This window comes from Panulirus ornatus, chromosome 12 (genome assembly GCF_036320965.1).
Source record: "Panulirus ornatus isolate Po-2019 chromosome 12, ASM3632096v1, whole genome shotgun sequence".
Lineage (NCBI taxonomy): Eukaryota > Metazoa > Arthropoda > Malacostraca > Decapoda > Palinuridae > Panulirus > Panulirus ornatus.
In genome coordinates this window covers 16,961,269-16,984,991 of record NC_092235.1, presented here as the reverse complement: position 1 = coordinate 16,984,991, position 23,723 = coordinate 16,961,269, and the positions used below count along the sequence as shown (strand labels likewise).

Below are 23,723 nucleotides of genomic sequence, written 5' to 3'. Positions count from 1 at the left end.
CGATCACACAAAATCTTTTTCACTCCATCTTTCCACCTCCAATTTGGTCTCCCTCTTCTCCTTGTTCCCTCCACCTCCGACACATATATCCTCTTGGTCAATCTTTCCTTACTCATTCTCTCCATGTGCCCAAACCACTTCAAAACACCCTCTTCTGCTCTCTCAACCACGCTCTTTTTATTTCCACACATCTCTCTTACCCTTACGTTACTCACTCGATCAAACCACCTCACACCACACATTGTCCTCAAACATCTCATTTCCAGCACATCCATCCTCCTGCGCACAACTCTATCCATAGCCCAAGCCTCGCAACCATACAACATTGTTGGAACCACTATTCCTTCAAACATACCCATTTTTGCTTTCCGAGATAATGTTCTCGACTTCCACACATTCTTCAAGGCCCCCAGAATTTTCGCCCCCTCCCCCACCCTATGATCCACTTCCGCTTCCATGGTTCCATCCGCTGCCAGATCCACTCCCAGATATCTAAAACACTTCACTTCCTCCAGTTTTTCTCCATTCAAACTCACCTCCCAATTGACTTGACCCTCAACCCTACTGTACCTAATAACCTTGCTCTTATTCACATTTACTCTTAACTTTCTTCTTCCACACACTTTACCAAACTCAGTCACCAGCTTCTGCAGTTTCACACATGAATCAGCCACCAGCGCTGTGTCATCAGCGACAACAACTGACTCACTTCCCAAGCTCTCTCATCCCCAACAGACTTCATACTTGCCCCTCAGGCACCTCACCATGAGTCATACATACATTAAATAACCTTACCAACCAGTCAACAATACAGTCACCCCCTTTTTTAATAAATTCCACTGCAATACCATCCAAACCTGCTGCCTTGCCGGCTTTCATCTTCCGCAAAGTTTTTACTACCTCTTCTCTGTTTACCAAATCATTTTCCCTAACCCTCTCACTTTGCACACCACCTCGACCAAAACACCCTATATCTGCCACTCTATCATCAAACACATTCAACAAACCTTCAAAATACTCACTCCATCTCCTTCTCACATCACCACTACTTGTTATCACCTCCCCATTTGCGCCCTTCACTGAAGTTCCCATTTGCTCCCTTGTCTTACGCACTTTATTTACCATTGTACAAAGGCAGAGGGGATAAGAGTGAGTGCTCAAATTACAGAGGTATAAGTTTGTTGAGTATTCCTGGCAAATTATATGGGAGGGTATTGATTGAGAGGGTGAAGGCATGTACAGAGCATCAGATTGGGGAAGAGCAGTGTGGTTTCAGAAGTGGTAGAGGATGTGTGGATCAGGTGTTTGCTTTGAAGAATGTATGTGAGAAATACTTAGAAAAGCAAATGGATTTGTATGTAGCATTTATGGATCTGGAGAAGGCATATGATAGAGTTGATAGAGATGCTCTGTGGAAGGTATTAAGAATATATGGTGTGGGAGGCAAGTTGTTAGAAGCAGTGAAAAGTTTTTATCGAGGATGTAAGGCATGTGTACGTGTAGGAAGAGAGGAAAGTGATTGGTTCTCAGTGAATGTAGGTTTGCGGCAGGGGTGTGTGATGTCTCCATGGTTGTTTAATTTGTTTATGGATGGGGTTGTTAGGGAGGTGAATGCTAGAGTTTTGGAAAGAGGGGCAAGTATGAAGTCTGTTGGGGATGAGAGAGCTTGGGACGTGAGTCAGCTGTTGTTCGTTGATGATACAGCGCTGGTGGCTGATTCATGTGAGAAACTGCAGAAGCTGGTGACTGAGTTTGGTAAAGTGTGTGAAAGAAGAAAGTTAAGAGTAAATGTGAATAAGAGCAAGGTACAGTAGGGTTGAGGGTCAAGTCAATTGGGAGGTGAGTTTGAATGGAGAAAAACTGGAGGAAGTGAAGTGTTTTAGATATCTGGGAGTGGATCTGGCAGCGGATGGAACCATGGAAGCGGAAGTGGATCATAGGGTGGGGGAGGGGGCGAAAATTCTGGGAGCCTTGAAGAATGTGTGGAAGTCGAGAACATTATCTCGGAGAGCAAAAATGGGTATGTTTGAAGGAATAGTGGTTCCAACAATGTTGTATGGTTGCGAGGCGTGGACTATGGATAGAGTTGTGCGCAGGAGGATGGATGTGCTGGAAATGAGATGTTTGAGGACAATGTGTGGTGTGAGGTGGTTTGATCGAGTAAGTAACGTAAGGGTAAGAGAGATGTGTGGAAATAAAAAGAGCGTGGTTGAGAGAGCAGAAGAGGGTGTTTTGAAATGGTTTGGTCACATGGAGAGAATGAGTGAGGAAAGATTGACCAAGAGGATATATGTGTCGGAGGTGGAGGGAACGAGGAGAAGAGGGAGACCAAATTGGAGGTGGAAAGATGGAGTGAAAAAGATTTTGTGTGATCGGGGCCTGAACATGCAGGAGGGTGAAAGGAGGGCAAGGAATAGAGTGAATTGGAGCGATGTGGTATACCGGGGTTGACGTGCTGTCAGTGGATTGAATCAAGGCATGTGAAGCGTCTGGGGTAAACCATGGAAAGCTGTGTAGGTATGTATATTTGCGTGTGTGGACGTATGTATATACATGTGTATGGGGGTGGGTTTGGCCATTTCTTTCGTCTGTTTCCTTGCGCTACCTCGCAAACGCGGGAGACAGCGACAAAGCAAAAAAAAAAAAAAAAAAAATATTATTATTGTTATTATTATTATTATTATTATTATTATTATTATTATTATTATTATATAACCCTTAGGACCCCTTTTCTTTGATGTTCCTGTAGCTTCATTGCTGAGCTACAATCAGTAGCAGGGAAAGGATAAACTCGTTTGGAGTGAGTTCGACGTGATTGTAGTCCGGTGATATTCCCTGCATGTCGTTGAAGACAAATAAAAGGGATAGGAGCAAGTGGCTAGAAAAACTCTCTTCCTGTTTTACTTTTCCAGAATAATAGAGACGCGGAACGAGCGAGGATTTTTCCCTCTGAGGATCAGTGATCAGTTCTTTACGATACCTTGCTGACGCGGAAATGGACTCGTAGGAATATATATATGGAGCGGGGGGCTGGAAATCCTCCCCTCTCGTTTTTTTTAATTTTCCAAAAGAAGGAACAGAGAATTGGGCCAGGTGAGGGTATTCCCTCAAAGGCCCAGTCCTCTGTTCTTAACGCTACCTCGCTAATGCGGGAAATGACGAATAGTTTGAAAGAAAAAGAATATATATATATATATATATATATATATATATATATATATATATATATATATATATATATATATATATATATATTATATTTATTTATTTATTTTTTTATTTTTTTTTTAATTTTGCTTTGTCGCTGTCTCCCGCGTTTGCGAGGTAGCGCAGGGAAACAGACGAAAGAAATGGCCCACCCACCCTCATACACATGTATATACATCCACGTCCACACACGCAAATATACATACCTATACATCTCAATGTACACATATATATACACACACAGACACGTACATATATACCCATGCACACAATTCACACTGTCTGCCTTTATTCATTCCCATCGCCACCTCGCCACACATGGAATACCATCCCTCTCCCCCCTCATGTGTGCGAGGTAGCGCTAGGAAAAGACAACAAAGGCCCCATTCGTTCACTCAACGTCCGCCCAGGATCGAGTATATAGGTTAGAGTCCTGGTTGCGGTCCACAGTCATCCTAGCTGTTCATCCACCTCTAAGGGTTGGTCGATAAGATATATATATATATATATAATTTTACTAGTCGGAATCGAACCATCGAGTAAGGCATCCGTCCACCTCGGCCACACAGTTAAAAAAGACAGCCGCAGGGCGATCGGTGGCTGTCTTTTTAACTTCTGGTTGCCGAACGCCATACCCAGGGTTCGAATCCGACCCATAGTGTATACACATTTGTCCTTACATCGACACACACACACACACACACACACACACACACACATGCGCATATATATATATATATATATATATATATATATATATATATATATATATATATATATAGAGAGAGAGAGAGAGAGAGAGAGAGAGAGAGAGAGAGAGAGGCATTTGGACGATTTTTGCAGGGAAAAAATGCAATTGAGTGGGAGATGTATAAAAGAAAGAGACAGGAGGTCAAGTGCAAGAGGTGAAAAAAAGGGCAAATGAGAGTTGGGGTGAGAGAGTATCATTAAATTTTAGGGAGAATAAAAAGATGTTCTGGAAGGAGGTAAATAAAGTGCGTAAGACAAGGGAGCAAATGGGAACTTCAGTGAAGGGCGCAAATGGGGAGGTGATAACAAGTAGTGGTGATGTGAGAAGGAGATGGAGTGAGTATTTTGAAGGTTTGTTGAATGTGTTTGATGATAGAGTGGTAGATATAGGGTCTTTTGGTCGAGGTGGTGTGCAAAGTGAGAGGGTTAGGGAAAATGATTTGGTAAACAGAGAAGAGGTAGTGAAAGCTTTGCGGAAGATGAAAGCCGGCAAGGCAGCAGGTTTGGATGGTATTGCAGTGGAATTTATTAAAAAAGGGGGTGACTGTATTGTTGACTGGTTGGTAAGGTTATTTAATGTATGTATGACTCATGGTGAGGTGCCTGAGGATTGGCGGAATGCGTGCATAGTGCCATTGTACAAAGGCAAAGGGGATAAGAGTGAGTGCTCAAATTACAGAGGTATAAGTTTGTTGAGTATTCCTGGTAAATTATATGGGAGGGTATTGATTGAGAGGGTGAAGGCATGTACAGAGCATCAGATTGGGGAAGAGCAGTGTGGTTTCAGAAGTGGTAGAGGATGTGTGGATCAGGTGTTTGCTTTGAAGAATGTATGTGAGAAATACTTAGAAAAGCAAATGGATTTGTATGTAGCATTTTATGGATCTGGAGAAGGCATATGATAGAGTTGATAGAGATGCTCTGTGGAAGGTATTAAGAATATATGGTGTGGGAGGAAAGTTGTTAGAAGCAGTGAAAAGTTTTTATCGAGGATGTAAGGCATGTGTACGTGTAGGAAGAGAGGAAAGTGATTGGTTCTCAGTGAATGTAGGTTTGCGGCAGGGGTGTGTGATGTCTCCATGGTTGTTTAATTTGTTTATGGATGGGGTTGTTAGGGAGGTAAATGCAAGAGTTTTGGAAAGAGGGGCAAGTATGAAGTCTGTTGGGGATGAGAGAGTTAGGGAAGTGAGTCAGTTGTTGTTCGCTGATGATACAGCGCTGGTGGCTGATTCATGTGAGAAACTGCAGAAGCTGGTGACTGAGTTTGGTAAAGTGTGTGGAAGAAGAAAGTTAAGAGTAAATGTGAATAAGAGCAAGGTTATTAGGTACAGTAGGGTTGAGGGTCAAGTCAATTGGGAGGTGAGTTTGAATGGAGAAAAACTGGAGGAAGTGAAGTGTTTTAGATATCTGGGAGTGGATCTGGCAGCGGATGGAACCATGGAAGCGGAAGTGGATCATAGGGTGGGGGAGGGGGCGAAAATTCTGGGGGCCTTGAAGAATGTGTGGAAGTCGAGAACATTATCTCGGAAAGCAAAAATGGGTATGTTTGAAGGAATAGTGGTTCCAACAATGTTGTATGGTTGCGAGGCGTGGGCTATGGATAGAGTTGTGCGCAGGAGGATGGATGTGCTGGAAATGAGATGTTTGAGGACAATGTGTGGTGTGAGGTGGTTTGATCGAGTGAGTAACGTAAGGGTAAGAGAGATGTGTGGAAATAAAAAGAGCGTGGTTGAGAGAGCAGAAGAGGGTGTTTTGAAGTGGTTTGGGCACATGGAGAGAATAAGTGAGGAAAGATTGACCAAGAGGATATATGTGTCGGAGGTGGAGGGAACGAGGAGAAGTGGGAGACCAAATTGGAGATGGAAAGATGAAGTGAAAAAGATTTTGTGTGATCGGGCCTGAACATGCAGGAGGGTGAAAGGAGGGCAAGGAATAGAGTGAATTGGATCGATGTGGTATACCGGGGTTGACGTGCTGTCAGTGGATTGAATCAGGGCATGTGAAGCGTCTGGGGTAAACCATGGAAAGCTGTGTAGGTATGTATATTTGCGTGTGTGGACGTATGTATATACATGTGTATGGGGGTGGGTTTGGCCATTTCTTTCGTCTGTTTTCTTGCGCTACCTCGCAAACACGGGAGACAGCGACAAAGCAAAAAGAAAATATATATATATATATATATATATATATATATATATATATATATATATATATATATATATATATATAATGTCCCGCGTTAGCGAGGTGGCGTTAAGAACAGAGGACTGAGCCTTCGAGGGAAATCCTCACTTGGCTCCCTTCTCTATTCCTTCTTATATATCGGCTTATATATATATATATATATATATATATATATATATATATATATATATATATATATATATATATATATATATGTATAAGCCGATATGAGAAAAATATTCCCCAGTAATGAGTCTCAATTGAAATATGAAACAAAAAATGAGATTAATTCCCTAGCTTCGCTAGTTTAAGGGGAAAGATGGCGGCATCATAACGGTCAGTGCTAGTATGGCTGGTATCCAAACAAACTATGGGAAGCAGGAGCCAGTTACGTACCGCGGCATCCAGGTCTTGACGGCTGGGACGCTGGCAGACAGCTGACAATATAGTAGTAGCCGTATTAGTAGAACAGAGAGAGGGAAGCATCGTCCCGGGGAACGGAAATGGACGATTGAAGTTGGCAGGAGAATTAATTGGGTGGAAGGCTTTTCATTCCGCTTTGGCTGAAAGAGAGGCGGAAGAAATGTCAGTGATGTCCAGGTTTTCTTTTGATTAGATACTGAAAAAAAAAAAAACTATATCGTTCGGGCCGGTAGTTATAGGTTTTTCAAGATGTAGACGTTAGTTAGTTGTCCATAGTTAGAATGTTCGTGCAAAGGGGCAAAATATGAGGTAATGGAAATGATTGAAAGCAAGAATTTAGAAGATCAGAAGAGGAGATATAGAGGAAATAGAAAGTAGATGGTCTGCCACGCGTAGCGGTGATGATAATCCATAATGACTTCTTGTTGTGAAGTGCAGGCCCTGCCTGCTGAAGAGCGTATTATCATTAGTGAAGATGCTGATGACCCGTAGTATGTTGTACCTTATATCATGTAAACATTCTCCCACACGTAAGTGATGTGTCCTACATATGCAGCGACTACACCTTTTTGTCACACTCGCTGGGTGTGCCTTTGTCGTACTGTCCACGGCTCAGTCAGTACCTCCATCGATTCATCTTATCGCAGGGCCTCTCCATGATGCCACATATGCAACTTCCATATAAGCAAAACAATGAGGACTCCTCATTGGTTTATTGCTTGCCATTTCCAAAGGATGTGCTGCCGTTGCAGATAAAGAACAAAAAATCAGCTATCCAGGAAGCCCCCCCCCCTCACACACACACACACACACACACACACACACACACACACACACACCCTCACACACACACTGCATCAGGAAATTGTAACCATTTCTTTTTTCTGTGTGGGATTTTCGTAAGTTTGTTCAAGAAAAAAAAAAAATCAGGTTCACGCTAACTCAGCCGCTTTGAAATTGCATTGGATACATTAAGCTGTTGCTGGTCGTGTGGAAGATCGGCGTCGTCTGTGATATAGCGGTCATGTTCATTTCAGCTTAGCTGACCGTTGGCACTTTGTATACCGGTATCCATGACTCACTCAGACAATGGTATATAAACATTAATCATCAAAATACTTTTAAAATATGCGCATTACATACTTCTCGTACCTATCAAGTCGTTTCGTGTTATATATTTTAAGTCTGAAATGCGACCTAAACAAATGAATTACTTTTTGGAAGCTGAACAAAAAGAGAAATGGTGAGAGTTATTCTTAAAGAGATTTAGGTTAGTTTGTGATGCAAGTGGCCGAGACGAAAGTCATGAGTAGGTGCTTAAACAGCTGAGACTTCTAATGTAGGAACATTGCAGGATTTCGGCGCCAATGAGATGAATTACGCCCTGTGCTTTACCTGTTATTGTTATGTTGAGGTGTACAGAAATTGTATGCATTAAGAACCCGTAACATTAATCAAAATGGCCCGAGAGTTCTGAATTATTACGACTCTTCGTTATATCGGGCCACTGTCCTGATCAACCAGAAAACAGATTACAAAATGCTTTATTATTACGAGATACGGCTGCGTTATCTCTACTGTTGAACTGTTGCACTCTCAAAATCTGACTCGCAGTTTTTCTTTCAGAATGACAGTGTGAAAGTATCAACAACAACCATCCGATGAGAAGGTAAAGTTCCAACAAATGTTTTTAGTCTTTTATCTACTAACCTGTTTCTAGCGGCTTGCTTGTCATCGTCGGCCGACTCACACTGGTATGTTAATATTGATCGGAGATTTTTTTTTTTTTTAAGCAATGTCATACTTTCGCCAATGATTCTTTTATTTTTTTTTTTTTGTCACATATCTTATCAAAGCACTTTATAAACATTACTCGGAGACATACAGTGGGGTTATTACCGAGAGAGAATGATTTTTACACCTTTATAGATACCGTTGACGAGATTTTGCAATGAGACTGCCAGACGCAGAGAGAAAAAGCTATTGAAATCCAGTAAAAGTAGGTATCTAGGCTTGCGTCCCACATCCATGACGAGCAACACGGAAGATGCCGTGGTGTTATCGATTGTCATACTTACATATGCATTCTCTCCCTCAGATAAACATTGTTATCACCAACGTCGATTATTTTATGGCGATTATACAACTGGATGGGAAGCAGTAGTGAGGTCACAGAAATAGGCGCTGTGCACTACCCTCTGTTTTACGATGGATCTTCAGTTATGTTTGTCTCACTTCAGTCCATTGTAATCATTCGTAATTTGATGCGTCATTGCGATACTTCCTTGTGCTGTCCGGCACATTTGATTACAGTGAAGGATGCGGCCTAAAAGTGCTGCATGTGTTCCTCAGGGTACACTTGGAACGTCTTGGATTATAGCAATTTGTCTGGTTTTGTTGCATTGTTTGGCACTGGATATTGTTCCATGCCTTTTACTCAGGACTAGTCAGTATAAAGGACGAAAAGTGCGAGAGAGTTATTCTTTGCAAGCCTAACTTAACCTTACGTAGCCTAACCTAACGTGTATGAAAGAATATCCCGATTGCTGTATGCAAATAACCGCTTCGTTGTTGTTATTATGTAACGCTTGGCGTCTCCAGTTTGTGTAACGATGGTGGTGATGATGTAGACGTGGTGATGGTGATCACTGTGGTGGTGAATGTGGTGACGTGGATGATTAGGTTTGACTTTAACGACGGAAAACATGATGTGGTGATGAAAATGATAGTGATCATGACGATGATAATGAATGTGATTTCACTGATCATGACGATGATAATGAATGTGATTCCACTGATCATGACGATGATAATGAATGTGATTTCACTGATCATGACGATGATAATGAATGTGATTCCACTGATCATGACGATGATAATGAATGTGATTTCACTGATCATGACGATGATAATGAATGTGATTCCACTGATCATGACGATGATAATGAATGTGATTTCACTGATCATGACGATGATAATGAATGTGATTCTACTGATCATGACGATGATAATGAATGTGATTCCACTGATCATGACAAAGACTTTGGAATGACAATGTTTAACAACCTAACCTTCACCGAATACATAACAGTTGCCCCTTGTGGGAGGGATGATGCGTGTGAACTTTTAAGACATGGAAGAAAGACCGATGATAGGACTTTTCAGGGAGTCTAATTCTTTCATGAATATAATACTGCTGTCTTTAGGTATCACCCAACAAGGCTGGCGAATTTGCAGAATGACATGGTAAAGGCACTAAACCACACACAGGAATCGACTGAAATCACCAAGGGTCCTCCTTGAAGAGTAGACGGAAGAGGAATATCATCAATACATGGAAAATCCTAGAAGGCATGGCTTCCCACATTCACTTGGAAATACCGAGAAATAACTTTTTAATGGCATGACAGACATGGAATACTCTCTAAGATACTATCCTTGAAATCCAAAGGTGCGATATGCAAGAAAACGAGAGAACACCTTAAACATCCGGGTTGTCCAAGACGACAACACCTTACCTGCAATCATCAGAAACACCGTCGGTGCCGTAAACAAGTATTTACAGTGTACCAAACCAGCCCGGCTGTTGAGGCTACGCGGGCTTGTAGGCCGCGGCTTCCAACAGCTTAATTGGCCAACAAACCACCTAGCAGCTTGTGCCCAGCCCGTGCTTTAGGGTTAGAAGACTTCCGAAGACTTCATCAGGTATTCACAATGATAACTCGTATGTGCGAGGGGAGGCGGCAAGACTTTTTTTTTCTTCTTAATATAGCGAATAGGTGTGGCGGAGGAATGAGTGTGCAGTTGGTGTAAGAAAGTTTCCGTTTTAACAGAATTATAGATAAAGTGACTTTGAAATGACATTTTTATTGCTCCGTGATTAATGTAGTACATCTGTAGGTCATATTCATCCATTTTAAGAGTAAAACCAGTGTGAGGGTAGGTAGTTTTAAGTCTCTTTTATGAGGTTTTAGCAGTAAACTTGGTAACGGGCATCGGAATGGGAGTTTCCTTGCTGAGAAGAAACCCTGTCTGAGGTAAGACTTAGATTATGGAGGAAATTGTATTGCCAGCAGAATTGTTGCGTGACATCAGTGATGGTTTGGTGGGAGGGGAACCAGACACTTTCTATTGTGTTCAGAATACAGAATGCATTGTTGTGACGAGTGTTGGAATCCCATCTCTTAGGATCATAGTTTACGTGAGGTGCATTTATTGCAGTATTCTGGAAGGTTCTTCGAAGAAACTCTTGTCGTTAGTTTTAGTTGACCCAGCATATCAATCAACAAGGAGTAGTATAACTTTTTTCATTGACAAAGTTTACCGTACAGTATAATCACCTCCGTAGAAAAAGTAATGTTTCTGACAAGTCTTTGTTGACCCAATGAGAATTGTGTGTGACGCATGGGTAATGGAGGGTTTTGTGTTTGTGTGCTAGAATGAAGCAGCGCTGGTGTCACTCCTGTACGTTTGCCCCACCACCAGCCGGGCGCCACTCACTTCTCGCACCACCTGTCACCTCTTGCCGGAAGACTTCGTGTTCATTTTTATGCCGTCGCTAACCTGCTCCCACCCCACCACCCCTGGGGAACGTACACTGTTGCCACCTGTCTGGCACGAACCACTGGATATATATTACGAACGAACTTTCTCGTTTCCACCGTTAGGTTTACTGTGTGATGGACATTGCTTGAGTGACCACTCTTCATCGAGTGGACTGCTCGTGTTCAGAGACGGAACCAAATTGTTCATCGCAATATTCCATTAGTCGTGTAGCGTAGTCACATGTTGGCTTTTATCGAGCCAACATGCTTCGCGAATCTTCAGCTCAGGTTTCATGATGTTTAATTCCTTGTTTACGACGATGCGAGCCTTGAGCACGGGCGTTACGACTTTTAGAATGTGATGACGTTGCTTATGGTGCAAGAGGTCACATGGTGCGCGTGATCTAGTATATGCATAAAACCACAGGGAGATGAAATGATGTGTGGTCACTACACGAAAGTGCACTCGGAAACTAATCATGTTTCATTTCCCTGTGGTTTTATGCATATGCGAGACCTATGGTGTTCACGCACTCTTTTACTGGGGTTCGTACATTTGTGCTCAGAGTTCGTTTCATCGTGATCAAGGGTAGTATTGTCATGATGAACTGGACAGCATATACGTCGATGAGGATTTCGGTTCATTAGTATAGCCGTTGACATAAAAGAAAAATTTAACTGACGTGCCATTAAGGCTCCGTTTTCATTAGTAATGGGAGCATTGTGCCAGCTTCGAGCTGCGACATTGTCGTTTGTCTGTGTTTGTAAGGTATATATGAAGTGTAGCCTGACCAGGATATGTGCCAAGATGATCTTGTGAATATTTGGCGATTGTTTAAAGCTCTCTCAAGTTACACACTCAGGCTTACCAGGAAATGTGTTTCAAGATGAACGTGAACTTTCAGGATAAATCGATTCTTCAATGACATTCTTTTGTGATTCATGCAACAGTGGTACGTCAAAATGAGTTACATGCTAAAGTCGTGTCCATTCTTGGGTTATTACTTAAACACCTGATGAAAAATTTATCAAAACTACACGCTGGCAACTGTTCTCTGGCTAGGCTTCTTTCCATGTAGTCACATCGATCTTTTTTTCTGCTTTTACTTATAACACTCTTTTTCATTATATACTACTATTAATTTTCTCTTCCATTTGTCTTTTTCCTCTCGACCTGTCGTGGGTGAGGACCTCTGTCCGAAACTGGAGTCATTCTCATAAAGAAGACAGGCCAAACGTTCTGCGACCTGGCGCTTTTGCAGTGTTTTGACATATTGTGTTGATAATTCGTCCCATCTTATCTCCTGGAAGGAAGTTTGTTAACAGTTAAAGTTTGTTGATTGTAACCATATCCATTCCTAATGTGCATTTGCAAAATATGTGCGAAGTATAACTTGTTAGCTGTCCCCGTGAAATAGGACGATATAAGCTTTGAAAGCTTCTTCCGTTCTGGGTGATGTCGCTCAGAAGAAATGATTGCAAGAAGTACACTATGACAGATATATGATTATGCATTTTGTTGGAAACTTTCTGATACCGAGACGATCTCATTCCCCGGTGGTAAAGCTCCTATGTTGAGTGAGAGGCGAGAGTCGGCATAAGCAGGTGAGTGACGCCACGTTGAGAAGGGGACATTTAAGGAGGTGCGGCGTAACCCACAACATACAGGCATTACGACTGGAGACTACACGAATGTTACTCAGGGTTCCTTGCATTTATCTAAGCTAACTCTACGTCTGAACCTTTTAGTACTAACTTACAACCACCCACTCCCCTCTAAATCACTAAGCTCGCCTCACTCAGTTCCGTTCACCGATGAAGCATTTTAGTCATATCCCGCCCCAGTACTGAAGCATTTTAGTGACAGCTCGCTTCATGGATGAAGCGTCCTAGAAGCTTGTTAGTCACTTAGCTCTCCTGACTACTGAAGCCTTTTGATCAGTCAGCTCGCAGCACAAATGAAGCCTAGTCACTCACTCGCCTCATTGATGAAGCGTCCTAGTCACTGCTCTCCTCACTATTGAAGCCTCATAATCACTTAGTTTGCCTCATTGATGAAACTTTTATTCAGCTCAGCTTGACTCACTGCTGAAGCCTCTTACTCGCTCACTCGCCACATTGATAGGGCTTGTCACTCAGCTCGCCACATTGCTGAACCGTCGTAGTCGCTCAGCTCGCCACATTGCTGAAGCTTGTCTTTCGGCTTGCCACACTGCTGAAGCAACTTGGCCACTCAGCTCGCCACACTGCTGAAGCGACATAGTCACTCGGCTTGCCACATTGCTGAAGCTTCTTAGTCACTCAGCTCGCCACACTGCTGAACCGTCTTAGTCACTCAGCTCGCCGCACAAATGAAAGCATCTTATTCACCAACTAGTCTCACTGCTGAAGCTTCATAGCCACACTGCTGAAGCGTCTTAGTGCTAACACTCGGCTCGCCACACTGCTGAAGCGTCTTAGTTACTCAGCTCGCCTCGTTACTGAAGCGCTATAGTCACTCAGCTCTCCTCACAATTGAAATGTCTTAATCACTCAGCTCGCGTCACTGCTGAAGCGTCTTAGTCCCTCAGCTCGCCTCTGTTGAAGCCCCTTAGTCATGCAATTCGACTCGCTCACAATGGCGTGTTTACGTCTCTTCCTTTGTATATCAGCTGATTGTTCTACTACTCCTATCTCAATCTTGTATTTCCCCTGACGAGTGATCATTACGCGAAAGTGCACTTGGGAATTTGTCGTGTTTCATTTTCCTAGTGGTTTTATGCATATACTCGATCAAGCGCACCACTGTGACTGATTCCTTGCAATATATATATATATATATATATATATATATATATATATATATATATATATATATATATATATATATATATATATATATGTAACTCCTCTTGCATGAGATTGTGTAAGTAGATGGACCTGCTTGTGTTAATATCTCTACTCCTTAAGTCTATAAGAGTTTGTTCATGTTGTTATTGATTGTTTTGAAGCATCTCGCAGGTTGACCGTGGAGGTAATCAGCTTCATCCTTCAAGGCAGATGTTTTGAATAGTTCATCAGCTTTATAATGCATTCTGAACCCAATATGGGATGCAGCTCAAAGAAAGTGTACTCCGAGCTTAGCAGGACTAATTTTCTTATACTTATTTTGTGCTTCAGACGCAAACCTGTTACAATCGTGGTAAAACGAGTCTAACGCGGTTGATAATGAACGAGAATCACTTAATACCCTTAGAGTTTTCAACTTAAGGGATATAAGGATAGAAAATAGTTCCGTTTGGAGTGTGGATGCCCAATTATTGCCCGTGAGTCCCATGTTCTCGCAAAAACTGAGTTCAAGAGTCCCCAAGTCTTAGTGGTGTGGGCAGCGGCCCATTCTTAAGTTGCCAACGCCTGCACAGTAGTCATGTGACGCAGTGGCTTTCTGAGTATTGCATGACGTCGCCAATGGGGAAGGCACGCAAGCAGCCAATCTTCAAGACCAAATACCTTAGGAATATCAAAAATAGATAGAAAGAAAACCAGCAGCGCGGGGTACGAGAAGGTGGTCTGATTTTAAGGGTAGACTTTAAGAAATTACAGATATCAGTTGCTTTCAATGAATTCTGTTGAGCATGCAGATGTGACCATAGTACGGTAAAAGAACGAATACATCCTGTGTGTTAGCGGAGCAACTGATCAGAGAAGCTATTCAGCAATTGAATATGACGTTCGAATACTCTGTGCTGTAAATAGAGTTTATAGTGTCATAAAAAACAGTAGCATACAAGAAATAATTCTCCGCCTTCCTATTCCTGCAAGTATTGGTTTGCTAAGTAGTTTTGAGCATCCAACTGTAATGGGTTCAGATTTGTGGGAAATTCTTGAATGCCAAGTCTTTAGTCTGGACTAAGAAAAATAATTAACTTTACCCATATGCAAGGACAACTAAAATGATGCTTATTAGATTTACATTATGTGAACATTTATGTCATTTCGTTTTATGAAAAATTGAAAACATTATGGACATCCGGAAACATTTAAACATTTTTGTCTAACCTAGATAAACACCTACAGTGTTTACTGGATGTGCCAAGTTATGGCAGGTACGTCGTCGACCTGCTTGGTCAAATAGCCCGAGGGATAAGAGGAACATCGGTGCAGCTTGGTCTTGAACCGAGCAATCAGAGGCACGAGATTAGCTCGCAAAATCCAGGTTAGGTATATTTTATTTGTTGCTGATTGCAGTGTTTCTGTACGTTTTTTTTTTTTTTTTGTCAGTGTACTGCTAAATTTTCCTCAGTATCATCTTCATCACGGGTCGTGTGCAAGCCATAGTTTATTTTATATATGAATGATATTGATAGTAAGAGATTGTGATCATGATTATCAGAATATGTAATATTTGGACCCCCGCTCTGTAAAGTTTTGCTTTGTCTGCAAAATGGCCAAGTAGTACTCTAAATTTTGAGGTGGAAAGTTCGAATTGCGGTGGGTACTTGTAACTTTGTTACTGACCTATTTTATAATTATGATAATTATTATCAGTCATTAGTATTATTTCTGTAGTCATAACATTTAGATGGTTGTCATTGAGCATTATTTTTATCATTATTTTGATGAAGTCAAACATCTGGATGCCGAGGATCCGTAAGGCCGACTTCCCCGCCAAGCCTCAGAATGTAGGGCGCCTCTCCACGGCAATTGCATCGCGGAGAGAGGCGACCGGTCGAAGCATCACCGATAGTCAGCGGCCGACCTGCCAGATTCCTATCGATTCCTGACCCGAAATACCCACCACTGCATCTGTCATAAAGCGGACTCGTGCTCGAGGGGAACTGGCGGGAATAACTTGAAAGGGAACCGATGCGAGGCCTGCTTTATATCTGTCATGGCGACCTTTGTTGGCAGATGAGGTGTGTGCCTGTGTGGATGACGGAGGGAGAAAGGAATCAGCAGAGATAGAATGCAGAAAGGAAGAGGGAGGAAGATACAAAGAAGGGTAAAGTGCAACGCGTTAACAGAAATGGAGGAAAGATATTAAAAAAAAAAACAGGGAGAGAGAGAGAGAGAGAGAGAGAGAGAGAGAGAGAGAGAGAGAGAGAGAGAGAGAGAGAGAGAGAATTGTGAGTAGGGAATGTACTTGTCAATGCAATAATCAAAGAAATATGTGTTCTGAGTGTGCAAAGTGCAGAAGTATTTTCCGGTGTACGTGCTGAGCTCGTTGCTGAAGATTGCGTCTGTGGACGAAATGGACAAGAAAGATATAAGACATGACCGACCATTTGTACCGATGAATAAATCTAAGGGGGTTTATGTTTCGCAATGCTGTGTAGAACAAGCAAGCATGAAATTTATCTTGAAATGTGAAGGGTGATACAGATTAGGATGAATCATTGACTCTAATTCGTTGGTTAGTTGGTCTCTTAGAGAGGAATTCATTGATTATAATGAAGTTTATATGTGAAAAATCAGAGACTATTTGGAAGAAATTTAACTTGCCTTTGAGTGTTTAATTGGACAAAACTAAAATTAGTCTGTATGTAGACTAATGCAGATGCAGAATTTTTTCGAAAGGTTTGTTTACTAACAAGTTTATTTCATATGTCATTACTAATGCATTGAAAATTGCCATCTGCAGTAAACGTTGTCAGAAATGATTATGCGATAATTTCTTCGTTGAGGTTAGTGTGTTATCTATGGAAAAGTGAGATTATTATTATCTAGAATATATTTAAACTTACGGTCGTCTCTGAAGTACTCTACGAAAACAATCATCGGACCTGAGTTGTTTTCCTTATTGGTCAGGAGAATGGTCGGTTATTGGTCTTGATAGCAGGCATAAGACAATATCTCTTATTTTTAACTTGAGGGATGTCGTTATTGTAACTGATATTGACAGCAATCACCTATGATTCGATTAATTAATCCTCTTCCAGTAACCATTGAAACCCAAATGTTTGGATACGTTTAGCTCGTTTAGGTTTGATAAGATTTTTTATAGGTAAAACACTATTTTAGCACCATTGAAACTAGCCGTAGAAAATGGATTATCATGTTTTAGGTGCTTTATATAATTCGTAATTGCAGATATACCCGCAGACATTCGATGTACATTACGTTTTGTAGTGAATGTCATTAATTAGGTTACAGTATTGTACCAGGAAACTGTTTGTGGTAGTTAATGTAAGTAAAAGTAGTTAAACCACGTGTGAATAGACTACCAGAACTTTTTGAAAAGCCTCACTGACTTTCCTAACAGTCGACACTATGTATATCTTTATGTCTAACATTGTAGTTGAAATATACCACACAAGCTCTTGAAATTACATTGCGAACAAAGTGCTGGATGTCAACAATTAGCTGACACAGCAAGCAGCCATTCAGTTCTTAGCAGTGAAAGATATAACGTTAGAACATACCATCAATTTGGCTATTAAGTAAAAGGTTTTATTGTTTCTATTGTTTTTATCAGCCATATTAACTATCTAGTTTTACATGATTTAATATCACATTTTCTCAACCACTATCGCCTTATGTATACTCATGAAGCCTCAAGATGAATGTTTACCGGAGCTTATTGATTCCTCTTGTTGGATTCTTGTGAACTGAGAATCATTCCTAAATTTCAAAGGCATTCCATTGAGCTTGGGGTGGCTGAGGTAGCAGTGCATGATGATTTTTCCTAGTCAGTCATCCTCCAGCCTTGTCACTGACAGCACAATTACGCGAGATTTCAAGGAAAAAAAATTGCATGGCATTTAGTTAGATTTAGAAGACCATGCAGATCATCCTGAATTATTTTGTGATAATGATCTGTCATCAGATTGTGTAGAATGATTTTATAGACCTTGATTGTTTCAGCATCAAAAGGTGAAGAAGTTGAGGCAGGAAAAGATTTTTCTTAGTAAAATTGGAGGCATTTTTGGCAGCACTTGCTTGACTCTTGACAACATTGCATCTGCCTGGTGTGGTCGGTAATTTACAGACTTGTAGAGTTTTGCCCGTATGGTAAAATTTATCAGTGAATGACATTGGTAATAATGAAAAAAGCTATGTATAATTTATAAGATGAAATGTAATGATAATCCGTAATCTCCATCACACCACATGAATTTAGGTGGGCTTTTGAGAGCATGCTAATGCACTCTGCCCCAGAACCAGACTCATGGAAGTCACTCTTCATGAAGAAATGCAAAACACTTCTTGTACAAACACTATTCTTTGGAGGTCAGGAAGATATTGCCTCTCTTGTCTCCTTGATCACTTCAAAATAAGGTTGATAAAGGTCTGGAGAACAAAATGCCAGTGTGATCAACTCGGACTTTGCAAAAGCATTCGATAACTGTGACTTTGGTGTCTTGGCACATAAAATGCATAAAGTGGGAATGTCCAGAAAAGTTGGGGTATGAATATACTGCTTTTTAGATAACAGATCACATGTAAACCAGGCCATTTCGAGTGATTCCACGGTAAAAAGCTTAGTCCCCCAAGGAACTAACTGTACTCACATTCTTTTTTCTGACATTGATGTAAACATCACAATTTCATATCATTCTTTGCTGTTGACATACGAATGTATTAATGAAAATTATGTCTGTAGTGGACGCTGAAAGGTTGCAAAGAGAAATGAATGAAGGTTTCTGCTAAGCCAGAGAACAATATGTTTTTTTAATGGTTATTTCTGTGTGTATGTATTCTGTTGGTGATAGATTTGTTGTGGATGGGGGTATCTGTGACAAGGTTACTGAAGTGTGAAGCATGGGTAAGATTTTTATTTCTCCTTGGAGTTTAGTTGTTAGTTATCAAGTGGTTTGGATGGGAGGGGTCTAGTACTGTTGCATATATATGAGTGCCAAGCATGTTGAGTTGGGACTGTATTGGGAGGATCTTTGTTTCATTGTGAGAGTGTATAGTATTTTGGTTGTGTTCGCTAGGCAACAGTGATTGTTGTGTGTGCACTGTATATAGATGTTACTGGATTCTGCTTGCTAGAGGTTACATCACAAAGGAAAAGTCACCATTGTTGATTCTGTTTCGCAGTGAATACAGTTTTATCCAAGAATTTTTCACTCCCAAAGAGTCTACATTTACATTTTACTGGATCTAGCACAGCCATGGGATGCAGGAGCCATTAGAAAGGCCCTAAGAAACTCCAAGACTCTCATGGAAATTTGGTTATCGGGACAAGTGTATGAAAGGAGAAAGTTTAAAGTAAATGTGAATAAGAGCAAGGTTATTAGGTTCAGCAGGGTTATGGGACAAGTTAACTGGGATGTAAGTTTTACTGGAGTAAAATTGGAGAAAGTGAAGTGTTTTTAATATCTGGGAGTGGACTTCACAGCGAATGGAACCATGAAAGCAGAAGTTAGACATAGGGTGGGGGAGGGGGTGAAGGTTCTGGGAGTGATGAAGAATGTGTGGAAAAAGAGAACATTATCTTGTATAATAAAAATGGGAATGTTTAAAGGATTAGTAGTTCCAACAATGCTATATGGTTGCAAGGCATGGGCTATAGATAGGGTTGTACAGAGAAGGGTGGATGTATTGGAAGTGAAATGTTTGAGGACGTGCTATTTTGTGTGTGGCAGGGTGGTGACGGGAATGGATGAAGGCAGCAAGTATAAATATGTACATGTGTTTATATGTATATATCTTTGTATGTATATGGATGTGTACAGTGAAATGTATATGTCTGTGTATGTATATGGATGTATACAGTGAAATGTATATGTGTGTGCATGGGCATTTATGTATATGCATGTGTATGTGGGTGGGTCGGACCATTCATCATCTGTTTCCTTGCGCTACCTTGCTAACGCGGGAGACAACGTCAAAGTATAATGGAAAAAAATATATTTTATTCTGTTATACTTTGTCGCTGTCTCCCGCGTTAGCGAGGTAGTGCAAGGAAACAGATGAAAGAATGGCCCAACCCACCCATATACACATACATATACATACACGTCCACACACATACATAGACATACCTATACGTTTCAGAGTATACATAAATATACATACACAGACATATACATATATGCACATGTACATAATTCATGCTTGCTTCCTTTATTCATTCCCATCGCTACCCCGCCACACATGAAATGACAACCCCCTCCCCCCCATGCTCGTGAGGTAGCGCTAGGAAAAGACAACAAAGGCCACATTCGTTCACATTCAGTCTCTACCTTTCATGTATAATGCACCGAAACCACAGCTCCCTTTCCACATACTGGCCCCACAAAACTTTCCATGGTTTACCCCAGACGCTTCACATGCCCTGGTTCAATTCATTGACACCACGTCAACCCCTGTATACCACATCGTTCCAATTCACTCTATTCCTTGCACGCTTTTCACCCCCCTGCATTTTCAGGCTCCAATCGCTCAAAATCTTTTTCACTCCATCTTTCCACCTCCAATTTGGTCTCCCACTTCTCCTTGTTCCCTCCACCTCTGACACATATATCCTCTTTGTCAATCTTTCCTCACTCATTCTCTCCATGTGACCAAACCATTTCAAAATAACCTCTTCTGCTTTCTCAACCACACACTGTTTATTACTACAAATCTCTCTTACCCTTTCATTACTTACTTGATCAAACCATCTCACATCACATGTTGTCCTCAAACATCTCATTTCCAACACACCCACCCTCCTCTGCACAACTCTATCTATAGCCCATGCCTCGCAACGATATAACATTGTTGGAACCACTATTCCTTCAAACATACCCATTTTAGCTCCGAGATAATGTTCTCGCCTGCTACACATTTTTCAACGCTCCCAGAACTTTCACCCCTTCCCCCACCTTGTGACTCACTTCTGCTTTCATGGTTCCATCCACTGCCAATTCCACTTCCAGATATCTAAAACACTTCACTTCCTCCAGTTTTTCTCCATTCAAACTTACTTCCCAATTGACATGTCCCTCAACCCTACTCTACCTAGTAACCTCGCTCTTATTCACATTTTCTCTCAGCTTTCTTCTTTCACACACTTTACCAAACTCAGTCACCAGCTTCTGCAGTTTCTCCCCCGAATCAGCCACCAGCGCTGTATCATCAGCGAAAAACAACCAACTCACTTCTCAAGCTCTCTCATCCACAACAGACTTCATACTTGCCCCTCTCTCCAAAACTTGCATTCACCTCCCTAACAACCCCATCCATAAACAAATTAAACAACCATGGAGACATCACGCACCCCTCCTGCAAACCGACATTCACTGAGAACCAATCACTTTTCTCTATTACTACTCATATACATGCCTTACATCCTCAATAAAATCTTTTCACTGCTTCTAACAACTTGCCTCCCACACCATATATTCTTAATACCTTCCACAGAGCATCTCTATTAACTCTTACCATATGCCTTCTCCAGATCTATAAATGCTACATACAAATCCATATGCTTTTCTAAGTATTTCCCACATACATTCTTCAAAGTAAACACCTGATCCACACATCCTTTACCACTTCTGAGACCACACTGCTCTTCCCCAATCTGATGCTCTGTACATGCCTTCACCCTCTCAATCAATACCCTCCCATATAATTTCCCAGGCATACTCAACAAACTTATACTTGTGTAATTTGAGCACTCACCTTTATCCCTTTTGCCCTTGTACAATGGCACTATGTATGCATTCCACCAATCCTCAGGCACCTCACCATGAATCATACATACATTGAATATCTTTACCAACCAATCAACAACACAGTCACCCTCTTTTTTAATAAATTCCACTGCAATACCATCCAAACCCGCTGCCTTGCCAGCTTTCTTCTGCAAAGCTTTTACTACCTCTTCTCTGTTTACCAAATCATTCTCCCTAACCCTCTCACTTCGCACACCACCTCGACCAAAACACCCTATATCTGCCACACTATCATCTAACTCATTCAACAAACCTTCAAAATACTCACTCCGTCTCTTTCTCACATCACCACTACTTGATATTACCTCCCCATTAGCCCCCTTCACCGATGTTCCCATTTGTTCTCTTGTCTCACGCATTTTATTTACCTTTTTCCAAAACATCTTTTTATTCTCCTTAGAATTTAATAATACTCTCTCACCTCAACTCTCATTTGCCCTCTTTTTCACCTCTTGCACCTTTCTCTTAACATCCTGCCTCTTTTATACATCTCCCAATCATTTGCACTATTTCCCTGCAAAACTCGTCCAAATGCTTCTCTCTTCTCTTTCACTGATTATCTTACTTCTTCATCTCACCACTCACTACCCTTTCTAATCTGCCCACCTCGCACCTTTCTCATGCCACAAGCATCTTTTGCGCAAGCCATCACTGCTTCCCTAAATACATTCCATTCCTCCCACACTTCCATTACATCCTTTGCTCTCACCCTTTTCCATTCTGCACTTAGTCTCTCTTGGTACTTACTCACACAAGTCTCCTTCCCAAGCTCGCTTACTCTCACCACTCTTCACCCCCAACATTCTCTCTTCTTTTCTGAAAACCTCTACAAATCTTCACCTTTGCCTCCACAAGATAATGATCAGATCAGACATCCCTCCAGTTGCACCTCTCAGCACATTAACATCCAAAAGTCTCTCTTTCGCGCACCTATCAATTAACACGTAATCCAGTAAGGCTCTCTGGCCATCTCTCCTACTTACTTACGTATACTTATGTATATCTCTCTTTTTAAACCAAGTATTCCCGATCACCAGTCCTTTTTCAGCGCACAAATCTGCAAGCTCTTCACCATTGCCATTTACAAAACTGAACAACTCATGTACACCAATTATTCCCTCAACTGCCACATTACTCACCTTTGCATTCAAATCACCCATCACTATAATCAGATCTCGTGCACCAAAACTACTAACACACTCACTCAGCTGCTCCCAAAACACTTGCCTCATGATCTTTCTTCTCATGCTCGGGTCCATATGCACCAATAATCACCCCTCTCTCTCCATCCACTGTCAGTTTTACCCATATCAATCTAGAGTTTACTTTCTTACACTCTATCACATACTCCCACCACTCCTGTTTCAGAAGTAGTGCTACTCCTTCCCTTGCTCTTGTCCTCACACCAACCCCTGACTTTACTCCGAAAACAGTCCCAAGCTACTCTTCCCCTTTACCCTTGAACTTCGTTTCACTCAGAGCCAAAACATCCAGGTTCCTTTCCTCAAACTCACTACCTATCTCAACTTTTTTCTCATCTTGGTTACATCCATGCACATTTAGACACTCTAATCTGAGCCTTCGAGGAGGATGAGCACTCCTCGCATGACTCCTTCTGTTTCCCCCTTTAGAAAGTTAAGATACAAGGAGGGGAGGGTTTCAAGTCTCCCACTCCCGTCCCCTTTAGTCGCCTTCTACGACACATAAGGAATGCATGGGAAGTATTCTTTCTCCCCTATCCCCCTATATATATATTATTTATTTATTTATTATACTTTGTCGCTGTCTTCCGCGTTAGCGAGGTAGTGCAAAGAAACAGACAAAAGAATGGCCCAACCCACCCACATACACATGTATATACATACACGCCCTTACACGCACATATACATACTTATACATTTCAGTGTATACATACAAATACATACGCTGACAAAATACATATGTACACATATACATATTCATACTTGCT

The 23,723-nt window shown here is 41.3% G+C and overlaps 1 protein-coding gene across 33 annotated transcripts in view; it reads left to right on the top strand.

The window, feature by feature from the left end:
• Positions 1 to 23,723, top strand: part of tou (bromodomain adjacent to zinc finger domain 2B toutatis) — a 1,094,933-nt gene that overhangs the window by 465,764 nt on the left and 605,446 nt on the right. For 12 of the 33 annotated variants that reach the window (XM_071667379.1, XM_071667383.1, XM_071667382.1 and 9 more), the window contains one exon: positions 8,191 to 8,233. The exons of the other annotated variants lie outside the window; for them this stretch is intronic. In XM_071667379.1, coding sequence (XP_071523480.1) covers positions 8,226 to 8,233 — 8 coding nt within the window. In that variant the 5' untranslated portion in view covers positions 8,191 to 8,225. The remainder of the gene's footprint in view (positions 1 to 8,190; positions 8,234 to 23,723) is intronic. 33 annotated transcript variants of the gene reach the window in all.